Source organism: Rhinolophus ferrumequinum, chromosome 12 (assembly GCF_004115265.2).
Source record: "Rhinolophus ferrumequinum isolate MPI-CBG mRhiFer1 chromosome 12, mRhiFer1_v1.p, whole genome shotgun sequence".
NCBI lineage: Eukaryota > Metazoa > Chordata > Mammalia > Chiroptera > Rhinolophidae > Rhinolophus > Rhinolophus ferrumequinum.
The window spans coordinates 67544390-67559149 of NC_046295.1; the positions used below are offsets into that span (position 1 = coordinate 67544390).

The 14760-nt window shown below is 38.4% G+C and overlaps 1 protein-coding gene across 1 annotated transcript in view; it reads left to right on the plus strand.

Moving 5' to 3' along the window:
• Window positions 1-14760, plus strand: part of PAPPA (pappalysin 1) — a 234916-nt gene that overhangs the window by 95971 nt on the left and 124185 nt on the right. The window contains 1 exon segment of the mRNA XM_033123868.1: window positions 12421-12549. Within this exon segment, the coding sequence (XP_032979759.1) occupies window positions 12421-12549 (129 nt within the window).

The following is a 14760-nucleotide window of genomic DNA, read 5'->3' on the forward strand; positions in this document are numbered from 1 at the left end:
AGAAACTAACCGGAAAAAAAAGAAAAGAAGTGGTTCCAAGGGTACCTAGAAGTTAACAGAAAATCACTCTGGAGGCCAACAAAGACTTGACCCAAGGGACACAGGATTCCCACAGGCTAAAACCCAATAAACATGTCAAATTTAAAACAAACACAACAGTAAAGAAGACATCAAGAGAAAGCTTTAACAATCAACACAAGGGTTTTTATTAAATTTTGATTTTGATAACCAGTATGCATACTAGTAGTTGAGGGTAAACAAGAAAAAGTACTACAATTAGAAAATATAATCTCCAAAGACTAGATGGACTAAAAAGGGGAAAAGAGTAAAATAAAAGAAATTCAACAAATCCAAATGAAAGCAAGAAAAGGGGAAAATAAAAAAGCAAATAAAAAGGGGGAAAACACCATCAAGATAAGAGGAAGAAATCTAATAACAGTCATTATACTAATCAGATTAAAGTTACCTATGAAGATGGGAATTCTTAGGTTGGATTTAACTAAAGATAAGTTCACCAAAAGGTTAGGATGAAACATATTTACCAGACAAAGCCTAACCAAAACAAATTAATATTATTATCAGACAAAGGAAATGTTAAGGCAAAAATATCACTAAGAAGAATAGGCCACCACATAATTGATAAAAGGAAATTATATAATGATTTTGAGATTAAATAGACCAAATAACATGACATGAAAATATGTAAGTCAAATGTGACTCTTACTTTAAAACAGTGATAAATCCATAATTATAATATGATATTTCAATACACCCTTCTCAATAATTAATAGATCAGGCAAACTAAAACAGAGTAATGATCTAAACTATTTTGAACAACACAAAAAAATGTTTCAATTGATAAAAATATATAGAACCCTGCTGCTAAAATTAATCGATAAACATTTTCTTCTAGGATATGTAGAACATTTTGTTAAACTTACCTAGGCCAGAAAGTGAATCCCAACAAATATCAAAGAATTAGTATCACATAGAACATTATTTTTGTCCATGAAGCAACACATTAAAAAAAACAAATAAATGAAAAATATAAAACTGTTTGGTCAATTAAATGTATGACAAGAAGTAAAAAAATTATATATTAGCAGCAAGAATTCAACAATGTATTAAAACACATACATTCTGCCACAGCTGGATTATCCCAGAATGAGAGGAGATTTTAATGTTAGATGGTGTATGAATCTAACTCACAATACTAACATTAAATGAGTTTTTAAAACAAGGCTGGCTGGCTAGATGGGCGGGGGGGGGGGCAGGTGAAGGGATTGAAGGGCAGTCGGTGACCACAGGATGGCCACGGGGTTTGAAAATTAATCTGGGGAACGTAATTTAGCGGTTACCAGAGGGTAAAGGGGTTGGGGGTGAGAGATGAGGGTAAGGGGGATCAAATATACGGTGATGGAAGGAGAACTGACTCTGGGTGGTGAACACACAATGTAATTTATAGATGATGTGATATAGAATTGCACACCTGAAATCTATGTAATTTTAATAACATTGTCACCCCAATAAATTTAAATTAAAAAAAAAACAAGGCTGTCTTACTAGATGCAGAATTTTAAAACTTTTTCCTGTTTTTTTAAATATTTTTTAAAAGTTTCGGTTATAGTTGACATATAATATTATATTACTTTCAGGTGTACAGCATAGTGATTAGACATTTATATAACTTATGAGGTGATCACTCCGATAAATCTAGTACCTATCTGACACCATACATAGTTATTACAATATTATTGACTTTTATGCTGTGCTTTACCTTCCCATAACTATTTTGTAGCTACCAGTTTGTACTTCTTAATTCTTTCCCCTTGTTCACCCTCCCTCCGGCCCTGCTCCCATCTGGCAACCCTCAAAATGTTCTCTGTAGCTATGAGTTTGTTTCTGTTTTGTTTGTTCATTTATCTTGTTCTCAAGATTCCACATATAAGTGAAATCATATGGCATTTGTCTTTCTGTGTCTGACTTCATCAGCATAATAGGTCCATCCATGTTGTTGCTCATGGCAAGAATTCATCCTTTTTTATTGCTGAGTAATATTCCATTGTATACACAGAAAACCTCTTCTTTATCCACTCCTCCATTGATGGATACTTAGATTGCCTCCATATCTTGGCTCTTGTAAATAATGCTGCAATGAATGTATGGATTCACATGCCCCTTTAAAGTAATGTTTTGGATTTCTTTGGATAAATACTCAGAAGTGGGATTACTGGGTCTTTCTTTATCTCTTGTTATAGCCTTTGTATTAAACTCTATTTGGCTTGGATTAAGTATTGCTATCCCAGATTTTTTTGTTTGTTTCCATTTTCATGAAATATTTTTTTCCATCCCTTTCAGTCTGTATGTGTCTTTCAATCTGAAGTGAGTCTCTTATAGGCAGCATATATAAGGATCTTGTTTTCCTATCCATTCCGCCATTCTATATCTTTTGATTGGAGCATTCAATCCATTTACATTTAAAGCAATTGTTAATAAATACGTAGTTATTGTCATTTTATTATTCATATTTTTTTATCTTTTTTATTTTCTTCTTTTTAAAGAAGTTCCTTTAACATTTCTTGTAATACTGGTTTGGTGGTGATGAACTCCTTTAGCTTTTTCTTATCTGGGAAGCTCTTTATTTGTCCTTTGATTTTAAATAATAGCTTTGCTGGGTATGGTAATCTTGCTTGTAGGTCCTTGCTTTTCATCATTTTGAATATTTCATGCCAGTCCATTCTGGCCTGCACAGCTTCTGTTGAGAAATCAGCTGACAGTCTAATGGGAACTCCCTTGTAGGTAACTAACTGTTTTTCTCTTGCTGCTTTTAAGATTCTCTCATTGTCTTTAAGCTGGGCATTTTAATAGGATGTGTCTTGGTGTGGGCCTCTTTGGGTTCGTCCTGTTTGGGACTCTGTGCTTCCTGGGCTTGTACATTTATTTCCTTCTCCAGAGTAGGAAGTTTTCTGTCATTATTTCTTCAAATAAGTTTTCAATACCCTACTCTCTCTCTTCTCCTTCTGGTACCCTTATGATGTGAATGTTGGCATGCTTCATGTCTCAGAGACCCCTTACAGTATCCTCATGTTTTTGGATTCTTTTTTTCTTTTTGCTATTCTGATTGGGTGTTTTCTGCTACCTTAACTTCTAAATCACTGATGCGATTCTTTGCTTTATCTAACCTACTGTTGATTCCTTCTAATGTAGTCTTCATTTCAGTAATTGTATTCTGCATTTCTGACTTGTTCTTTTTTATGTTTTCTATCTCCATTTGTATGTTTCCTGTCTCTTTGGTGAAGTTCTCACTGAGATCATTGAGCATCCTTATAACCAGTGTTTTGAACTCTGCAGCTGATAGATTTCTTGTTTCCATTTTTTTTTTAGTTCTTTTTTCAGAGCTTTGTTGTGTTCTTTCATTTGGGACATGTTTCTTCTACCCATTTTGGCTGTCTCCCTGTGTTTGTTTCTATGTATTAGGTAGAGCTACTATGTCTCCCAGTATTAGTAGAGTAGCCTTATGTGGTAGGTGTCCTGTAGGGCCTAGTGGTACGGTCTCCCTGGTCGCCTGAGCTGGGTGCTCCAGGTGTGTCCCTTGTGTGAGTTGTATGTGTCCTCCTGTTGTAATTGAGCCTTGGTTGCTGTTTGCACATCAATAGGAGGGATTGTCCTTGGGATTATTGGTTGTGAAAGCTGGCCTTGATTATAGTGGAAGAACTGCTTTGCAGGGACTGACCATATAAAGCAGTATTTGCTTTAGCAGGGCTCGGGTACCTGCTCAGTCTGCCCTTTGTGTGTGTCGTCCTTGGAGGCAGCCAGGTGGTACTTTGGCTCTGTCTGAGGCAGGCCATTGGGAGGGCTGGTTCTGGGGTCTCCTGCAGGGGGAGAGGGGCCCCGTCATAGGCCAAGCTCAACTGCAGTCTGTGCCCTGTGTGTAGGCGTGGCAGGGCACCTGGAGTATGAGCCACAAAGCAATATGCAGATGGCCACCACCTGCACTGGGCTTAGAGGTGCCTGGGAGAGGCTAAGCTGTGAACCACGTCCAGCTGCTGCTAGTGCCAGACTTAAGGCTGCTTGGCAAGAGGTAGGGGCACACTGAGGCCAGATACCACTTGTTTGGAATTTGTGAAACTTTGAGAGATTTTAAGAAAGTCCACAGCATGAGATAAGATAGGTTGTTTGTATGGAAAGTCCACTGAAGTGGCTTGATTGGCCCTCAAGTTGGGTGGGGTGGGGTCCCAGGGAATCATCAGGGCGGGGTGAACAGTGTTAGCCAGGTTGATGGAGACTAAGCTCTGACACTCGCCTAAGTCTGCATGCTGGGAAGTCGGAGGGCTCTACAAAGGAACAATGCCTTCTGCCAGCACTTCTGTCTGGGAGAAAGCTGCCCCTCCAGCCCTTGCCTTGAGGCCAGACAGTTCAGTTCCTCCTCATATGTCCCTGGTTCTTTTCAAGCTGCTGCCCCTGCATTGTTGCTGAGAGTGAGTGAGTCCAACAGCGAGTAAGTCTGTGCATGGGCCCTTTAAGAGGAATGTCTGGGACTCCAGCAGCACTCCATGTCACTCAGCCACCATCTTAGCTGGTTTTCACAGCCAGAATTTGTGGGGTCTTCTTTTCCTTCCCCACACTGGAACCCTGGGCTAGGGAGCCTGGTATGGGCCTGGGATTCCTCACCTCTTGGGGGGACCTCCACAGCTGAGACATCCTTCCCGATATCCGACCAGCTTATTCTACATCTCCACCCCTCCTACCAGTCTCCAGGTGGCTTCTTCTCTATGTCCTTACTTGTAGGACTTCTGTTCAGCTAGATTTCAGGCATTCCTCAACGATGGTTTTTCTGTAGTTTAGTTGTAATTTTGATGTGGTCATGTGAGGTGTCAGGCATAGTGTTTACCAGCTCTACTATCTTGACTAGAATTCAGAATTTTAAAACTTTTGATAAAATCAGATCCCTTTATGATTAAAAAAAAAAGGAAGTAATCTGGGAATAGAAAGGGATATCTTTAATCTAATAAAGGACATGCGCTGAAATACAGTGGGCATTGTGCTTAATGGTAAAATATAAGAAATATTCTTTGTGATCCCAGGATCTTAACAAGAATGCCCAGTAGCACCCCGATCCCACCTAGCACAGCTAGACAAGAGGTATAAACAAAACTTCTGAGAATGGAAAAGAAACAAACTATCATTCTCATCTGTGACAGACCTCATAGAAAAATTCACAAAAATCAACAAATTATTAGAATTAATAAAATAGTCTGTGAGGATTTTTAAATAGAATATAAGTTTATAAAAATCAATTTTTATCAGCCCCAAAATATAATACAAATATAGATATACATGTACAGTGTGCAGATAGATAGATTAAAGCTACCATTTACAATAACACATCTATAAAATGCTGAGTTAGTAATACATTATATTCCTAATTTTTAAAAAAATCACAATTTTTATGAAGAAAGCTTTAGAACTTTACTGAAACCATAAAAGATCACCTAAATAAATAAAAAGATGAACTGTGTGTATAAATGGGAAGATACATTATTCCAAAGATGTCTTTTCTCTTCAAATACATCTATAAACTCAATGAAATTGTAATCAGAATCGCAAAAGGCATTTAAAAATGAAACTTAAAATTCACATGGAAGAGTAAAGAGGTCTTTTGAAGGAGAAACCCAAAGTATAGAATAGATATGTAGCATAAAACAAGGCTTTTATAAAACTATGGAAATTAAAACAGACTGTGATTGATAAAATGATAGGGAAAAGTACACCAGTGAAACAAGCCAAAAAACAAACTTGCCTAAGTACCTGAGTGATACACAGCAAAGGCGGTATTACAATTCACTAGTGAAAGGATTGCTTACTACATACATAATGATGGACAAATGGTTCATCCATATTTGGGAGAAAACAATCCTTATCACACATCATTTTAAAACTGTGTAGGTGATTGAAGCCATACATGTGAAAATAAAAATCTTAAAATTATTCAAAAGAAATAGAGGAGACTCTTTTATGACCTTGGAATAAAGGAACATTTATTCAAGAAGACATGAAAAGCACAAAACATAAAGGAAATGATTAAAAATTCTGTTCAACAAAGCAGCATAAGTAGAATAAAAAAAACAAAAAAAAAAACAAAAAAAAGGGGTCAGGGAGTTGGCAATGGTATTTTGCAGTACTTGTAATTACAAAGGATTAGAATCCAGTATATTTGAATACACATATATCAATAAAGAAAAAGAAAAAGAACCATTTTAAAACAGGCAAAACTGATAAACAAACAATGAACATTGTTAGAAACCTCTGTGGTCAACAAACACATGAAATGATATCCAGTCTTGTTAGTAATCAGGGAAAGGCAAAATAAAACAATAATTAGATATCATTTATTACTAATCCAATTGGCAAAAAATTAAATGTTTGGCAGAATCAAGTGCTGGCAAGGACCTGGAGCAATGGGGAAGTCTGTTGGTAGGCAATTTAATTAGTATAAGCATTTTGGAGAATACTTTGGCAATGTCTAATAATATTGAAGATGCAATTACCTTCAACCTAATAATACTACTTTAGTTGTAGTATTGTTAGCTCTTGTTATGTGTACAAAGGAACGTGAACACAAACGTTTCAAGCAACATTATTGGAAAAACAACCCAAAAGATTAAATAATAATGATAATAATAATAATAGAAACAAGCTAGGTGTCTATCAAGAAAAGAATGGTCAAAGAAAGTGTGGTATCTTCATAGAGTAAAATTCTTATGCCAGTGAAAATAATGAGCTAGATCTACATGTATCAATATGTGTGATCTCAAAAACTATCCTGGAGTGTAGGGGGCTGAATTAAAAAGCCAGCTACATAATAATAAATACAGAATACAGTATTAATAAAGCTATGAAGTTTAAAATATACAAAGCAATGCATATCTACAAAAAGTGTAAAAACATTCCTGGGAGAGAGGAAAATGGGATGTAGGAAGAACACACAGGTGGGTTGAAAACAAATATACAAAACAAGATATTTATTTCTTTTACATCAAAAGTAAAAGATATGAAGAAAGTATAGTAAAATGTTATAATGTGATACAGTTGAGTTGTAAGTCTAAGAACCTTTGTTATGATGTTCTCTATACCTTTGTATGTAATTGACATTTTTTTCTAATTATTAAAACAACAATAATATATGTAGAAAGTCCCTCGGCACATCATCTCAGGCTTAAAAGATGATTGTTTTCTTTTCTTCCCATTCTTGGCTCGAAGCAGGCATACAGAGTGCTCAGGCATTACCCTCTGATTCTTAGCCCAAAGCAGAACTGGAATATTTGGGCTCTTCCTGTGCCAGGGGCATCATAGGTGGTTCCCCACACCATGTCTTCAAGCTTAGACAATCTGGGTGATAGATCCTGCGCTATACTCATCCTCAGCACAGAATTTGAATAGCTGAAACAGCTTCTAAAGCCTGTGGAAAAGCTCATAACAGAAAGATTCAACAATGCTTTCCTCATTAAATTAGAACTACGGAGTGCTGAGCGGGTCATCACAGACTTTACAAACTCCCATTTCATAGATAGGTAAAGAAATGGATGGTTAGAGAGAGGAAATGGCTGTGGTAGTGGTAGCGTTTACAAGAATGTGTGTTTCTCTTGACATCTAGAACTTTCTAACTGGCCTTAGAATACAGACTGTACTTGGTTCAAACCTAGGTATTGTAACTTCTGTATTTTTTGAGTTCATAACAGCTTCCACTTCCAGAAAGCAGTGTCTTGGGATAAAGTTAGGTAGACCTGGCTCAAGTCCCTGGCCCATGACAAAGCAGTGTGCCTACGGGCAGTAGCTTAACTTCCCTAAGTATTAGTTTCTTCATCTGAAAAGGGAGATAATAATTATTCAAGGGACTATTGTTTTGATTAAATGACATTATTCATAGAAAGTGTTAGACATAGTACCTGGCATATGACAGTCACCAAATAGAAACCGCAATTGCAATTATTACTATAGAAGGAGTTTCAAAGACGTATAACACAGTGCAGTTACACAGACTATTTGGAGAGATGGAGTGTGATAAATGAATGCTGTGATATGGAAACAAGAAGAGGTCAATAATGTGTAATCAAGAGGCCCTGAGACGGTTTCCTAAAAGAAACAAAGTGGGATGTTCCCATCGTGCAGTGAGGCCCTCTCTCCCTTTTTTCTCCTATTGTGCTTTCATATTTCTCATTTTATTTTTACATGGGTATGGAACAAGAAACATATATTCTAATTGAAAGGTAGGAAAACAGAGCCAAAGAAGTGAAGGGACTAGTCTGTAGGTTTCAGATGGGTTTTAATTGATCTACCATATTAACTACACACCAGCACTTTAAGAAACATGGATTTTTACCAAAAGCTAAGTCATAAGTGCTTAGACTCCGTGTGTGTGTGTGTGTGTGTGTGTGTGTGTGTGTTCTTAAAATGTTACAGTCTATAACTAAATTTTACTATAAATCGCACTCAAATGTGATACATATTTATCAATTTGTTTCTGAGGAGGAATACTGAAATATCCTACCAGTTAAGCATTTCAGTATTTTTGTTTCCAATTGCCAGAAACACAAACCTAAGGCAGGTATGTCATTTGAGAAATTTCTGAAAGAATGATGGCTAAATGTTAAAAATGTGTGTGTTTTTTAAAATCATACAAAGGATGCGCAAAACAACCCTTCAACACCAGCCAAATAATCTCATCACATTTAAATACTGCAACGTCAATTTATTAACTAGAAATATAAAATTAATCTGAGTTGCAGTTTGAAGAATGGATGATTAAATACTAATGGAGGCTAGCTTTTTATTTTTATTTTTTAAATTTCAAATGGCACTCAGCATTCTGTAAAAGAAATCGGAAGTGGTGAAGCTAATCATGCTTCAAGTGAAGTGGTAAAAGTTTAGTTACGAACAATGCGTGCATAGGAAGCTTTTTCAGCTTGGTCGTGCAGTACTGCACATGCACTAGCTGAGAAGACTTTGAGCTGCAGAGTGGCTTTGGATCTAAACAATCTCATGGGGTTGGCAAGACTGGAGAAAAGGGAGATGCTAGAGGCCGGAAGGCGAGCCAGGGGCTGCTTCCGCCATCAAAGCTGAGATGTTGGAGGCAGCAGGGATGCAGAGGGAATGTCGTGGAAGCCTTTGGGTGGGAAGAATTGAAAGGATTGAGGGTCTGCCTAGATGTGGGAGGCACAGGAGGAGAAGGAGTTCTAGTGACAGCGCAAGACTTTCCCATATGTTTTGAGGAGCATCTGAAAGGAACAACTGGAAATAAATGTCCTACTTTTAGACCAACCACGAAATAGGTCCTAACCTCCAGCAAAGCCTTCAGAAGCCACTCGCTTGTCCGGAGAGAATTCTATCCTACCTAGGTTCTTGAGAAAAGAGTCCATAGTTAGCATTCGTTTTTACTTGAACTTGGAGAAAACGTAGTTTTTAATCACAAAAATTCCTCAGTGGGAAAACATAATCTTTTTAATAGCAGTTGTACCCTCTTACCTCTTCCCTACCTTCCCTGGGCTTCTGTTTTCCTATCTGAAAACTTGGGATTACAGCCCCTCCTTCAGAGGGCTGCTGTCAGGTTTCCCTGAGATAACGATACAGGAGCCATGCACACACAGTTGGAAAAAGGAGGGTTATTAAGGTTTCTCGACCAATCAGGTGTGTGCTATGTGATGCTAGATGCTAGTGGGTAAGAAGGAGGACGGTGGGTGGAAGTTATTTGGAGACAGATTTAGCCCCAGGCTAACGACAAACCTTCTGAGATCCAGAATTTTCAGAAGTTGGAATAGCCACCTGGAGAGAGAGCAAGCTGCAAGCACTGAGGGTGTTCTAGCCAAATGATGTGATAGAAAAGAGACTTTCTGTCAAGCTATGGCACGCACAGTAGATGGTGGCCCAATCTTCATGGGTTTACCTAACGAAGGTTACATGCAGTTATCTTTACCCCACTTCTTCTAGTAAAGAGAACATAGCGCAACTCCAGTGAATGAGACTCTTTATAATTAAGCATTAAAAGCAATATTATTAACTGTTTATCATAGGCTGGGCATACATACATACGTGCTTTATGTATGCTCCCATATTTAATCTGTAAGAAAATGTTGTCAGGCCAGGTTTGTGACTAATTTGAAATAGACTGAGAGCAGTTAAACACCTGCTTGTGACTTCTCAGCTAGTAAGTTATGGAGTCAGGATAGAAATACATGTTTGCTTGCCTCAACGTTGTGTTTATGAGAAGGAGGAGGAGAAAGAGGGCAGGAGGGAGGACACGGTAGAGGGGAGGAGGAGAACATTGACAAATATTATCAGAGCACCTTAAATATTATCAACCGTAAAGGATTTGTGATACATACTACAAATAAAGATACAATGTAGAGAAGTAGTTTTCACACTCATGCATTTTCACAGAAGTTCTCCATCTGCTTCAGACAGTGATCACGTGCCCCCAGTGGCCTGGGATGTAGCCTGAAGAAAATGTCTTGTTTTATTTCTTTATACGGCCATATTTATTTAATATAAAACATGCCTCCATATTTTAGAGCAAAATGAATGTACTATAGAATACATGCCTCTTTTTCCTGAGCCTTCATGTATCTCCTGAGAAAAAAATAATCGTTCCCCCACCACAGTATTCCAGTTTTAGAAGCACCACCAGAAAAAAATGTACATTCATAAGTCTAGAGATGGATAAAATACCCAATAAACTAGAAAAAAAAGAAAGAAAAGAAAGTCTATAATTATAGCGACAAATTAGCATTCCAGAGGTTTATAAGGCAACAGTTATTCATACATTCATCCATACCATATCTCGTATGCGTTTCACCTACTTAGTTTTCTTTGGCAGAGCATGAATGGCATCCCCAGGCACTTTTGGTCTACCCCCACCATTCCTATCTGCTCCAGCACTGCTCAGACAAACTCTCTTCTGGGTAGTAAGCCCAGTCTTTTCTCAAGAAGGCAATATTTCTCATCAGATCCTTCAGTGCTTATAAACTCCAGTTCATTGTTATGTTGTGAGTCAGGAGACATTGTCTGTTCATTGCCCCTATACCTGGTATCTTACTGGCCTTATCCAAATAGCCACAGCCCTAACGACAGTTGAGACAACAGATGGGCAGGAGAACTTGAGATTTTTTGACATCGTCCTTTTGTTTATGAAATTCCCCTCCCCCCAGTTCTGGAATCTGGTAGGAATTCTCTTCACTATCATTTTGTTTTGTTTTTTCCCATGGCACTTTTTTATTACCCAAAAGTGAATAACTGATGCAGAGGGAGATGAAAGAAAGGAATGACATCTGTCTTTGAAAATTGTCAAAAAGGAAATGGGGATGGTGATTTAGTCATGTGGAGTTGACGTAAATGTATCTGTGCCTTGGAAGGTTATTTCCAGTAGCCAGGTTTGTTCGCTGGCAGGATGTATTCAAGCAGGGAGGGGAAGGGGCTAACTCAGGGAGTGAAGTGGTCAGGTATGAGGTGGAGTGTAAGAAAGTCAGAACAGGCATTGAACTAGGAGGTCTTGAGAGCAGAGGAGAGAGGCAATCTAGGCCACTTGGAAATGTGGCAGGAACCAGTGCCTGGAATAGCAATTTAGGGACAAGATACTCCTTTGCCAGGGATGAGATTATTAAAACAGGCCTAAGCTAGGGATTAGGGAAGCAGAACGCAGGATGTCATTTAATAGCATATGACTGTAGCAAGATGCTAACCTCTCTATGCCTCAGATTCATCATTGGTAAAATAAACATGAAAATACAAGTACACATGTAAGGTTGTTTTGATTCTCAAATGAGAAAATACATGAAATTGCTTAGCCCCAGGCCTGACATTCAATTAATGGATGCCGCTGTTATTATTTTAGTCAAGATTGAGAGACAGGGAGGAACAAGTGGTGGGGAAGAAGAAAATGGCTGGATGTGCAGCGTAAGGAAAGGGCTTGCTCGCACGTAATGGGGTTTCTGTTCAGGCCTTAAAATGAGGGAAAATGATCACACCATGCCCACAGAATCAGCCCTGGTACTTACCTACTTCTGTGCCTTTCTTATCCCATTTATTTTTCCTGGATGGCATTCTCCCAAACACCTTCATTATGGGCCATCTACCAGCTGATCCTTACCCACCAGGTTACTGTAAAGATTACACTAAAATAAAAAGTACCTAATCATATTCAGGGTCATCTGTCAACTGATGCTAGTTACTATCGTGGTACATTTTCATGTCGTCCGTCATGCGTGAGAGAGTGCCTCAACCAGCGTAGACAATAAAAATGACTGGATAATTGAATGTGCATGGGACTTCAAAAATAAGCAAGACTGATAGAATGTACTCAAGGGGATCAATTTTGTCTGCCCTCCACATTGTGTCCGTAGAGCTAATAGTCTTCTTTATGTTTTCCAGGGACCTCAGTCTTGGCAGTGTGTACCAGTACCGGGTCATCACTGTTTCGGGAAGTGAAGAGAGTGAGCCATCACCTGCTGCCATATACATCCATGGGAGTGGGTATTGTGGTGATGGCATTATCCAGAAGTAAGTAGATCGAACTAAAGAAAAGGGGGCGGGGATACTAATTAGGCCAAGAGATGGACAGGATGCTGAATAGGAATGCTTATTGGGATTCTCTTCAACGTGTGAGCTGAGTAACCAGCAATCCCCAGCAGTCTATCAATGTCTGCAAGCTGTTTGCTGGTCCCAGAAGAAAAGCAATGATTCTTTTGTGAACACATACATTCCTCCACTATGTAATACAATATATGATTTCGACAGAGCTACCATTATGCACTTACTACCAGTATGCTCTTGTTCTTAGTTGATTTATGGACGCCACAAGGATTCTATTAGTCTTTTCCATCCCAGCCCACTCTCCGTTAACAGGTCACAGTGCATCTAGGTCAAAACATTTTTACATTCTTTGCTGGTTACCATTTACATCTGTTAAAAATTGCATATTTATTTATTTCTGTTGTATCATGTTATATCAACAATTTACAAAATGGGCCAAAGGCTCATAAAAATAACAAAATATTCTATCTCACTATAATGTTGAAATCATAAAATGTAAACCGTACTCCAGAGTAACTATTGAAGGTGAATATAAGTACAGAGAGGCACATTAATCAGTGAGTGTAAAGATTCCACATGAGCAGCCAAAAAGGAAAAGTGTGATTAGAAAATTTAAAGCTGCATGTCTGAAAAATGGATTTAATTCGATCATCAGTCCATTCATCCCCTTGTCCACAGGGCAAGATGTTATGCAACCGCAAAATAGGGGCAAGAAGCCATCAAGACTTTCACATTGTTAAAAAAAAAAAAAAAAAGTAAAACTTTTGAGTGTTTTCATCCAGAATAAGCACAAAAATGTTTTCTGGCACAAAATCGAATAGTTTTGTCCCTAGAGGTGAAAAACAGACCAAAAATCATTCACAATTAAGTTCCTTATTGCTAAAATTGTGTTCCTTATTGCAAGTCACACTATTGCTAAGAGACTTTTAAAACTATCAGCAAATTTAATGATAAACATTATGTGTGGAGATGGCAAAACAAGCTATTGGCAAAATTCCTTCATTAAATGGCACTGTTGGGGGTCACATAATATCTGTGCAACATGGAATTGCAATGACTATTTCTGTGGGGGGAAGGGTGCTGCAAAGAGAATGTATTTCACCGTTGAATGAAACCACTGCTGTCCAGGAATCAGCTCATAGGTGTAGACACATATGAAAGAGAAGTGCTAGATGACTTTGTTTCAGTTCATCATTGACACTACGAGGGCTGGAGGCGAAGAGTGATTGAATTTGGCACTGATGATTTTGTAGTACGTAATGAATGTAAACTGGAAACCTGCAGTGGGATGAAGGGACCAGCTAGGAGCACAGCAAGGATGACACAGTTATGCAAGTCAAGAGTGTGCATAAGAATGCCCGTTCTCACAGATGTCAGCTACTGGCCAGCAGTTTACTTTCTGACTGTGACTTAGCACAGAAGGGAATTCTGAGTGTTGTGACTGGGATCAGATAAGGGCCAGTGAATTACAACTTTTCAACTTGCTGTGTAAAAAGATGGTAGTGTGTACAAGATTCTGCACCCCCCACCCCCTACCCCCCCACGCACAGACACTGATGTACAAGAAAGGTCCTAATTCAAGGTTTTGAAATAAGGAATGACATTTTTTTTTTAATGTTGACACTGATAAGGCCAGTACTGATTCTTTTGCACCATTTTAAGTGGCTTCCTGAAGTGGTGTGTTTCAGAGATATATATTCCTGTCTTAAAGGTCCTGCAACTATGATTTCAAAGCTGAATTGTCAAGATTTTAATATCGAGTAGGTAATATAAGGAGTTTTAAGTGTTGAATTAGGGTCCAAACCACCTGACTGCCAAGAATTTGACTCCTCAAGAATAGACAATAAAGCTCCTCCCTTGTCACAGGGTGAAATCCATGGTGTGCTGTTAGGTGTCTTTAAGTTCCACATCCCAATGCCAAAACCAAACATGAAGATATAATTTCTGATACTTACTGTTACAAAACTGGGAAGAGGGAAGCCATTCGCTGTTCTCTCCCACATTGAGATGTCAACCCAGCTTTTGCTGCAGATGTTGTCTAATGGACCCCTGAGAACTGAGCAAGGCAGTCTCCAGGGAAAACGTCCCATCATTTCTGGGTCCTAAGATGGAGCAGCATATCCAAAGTGTCCAGGAAACTTGCGGTCATTGCTGACAACCCATAATTGTGATTTGGGA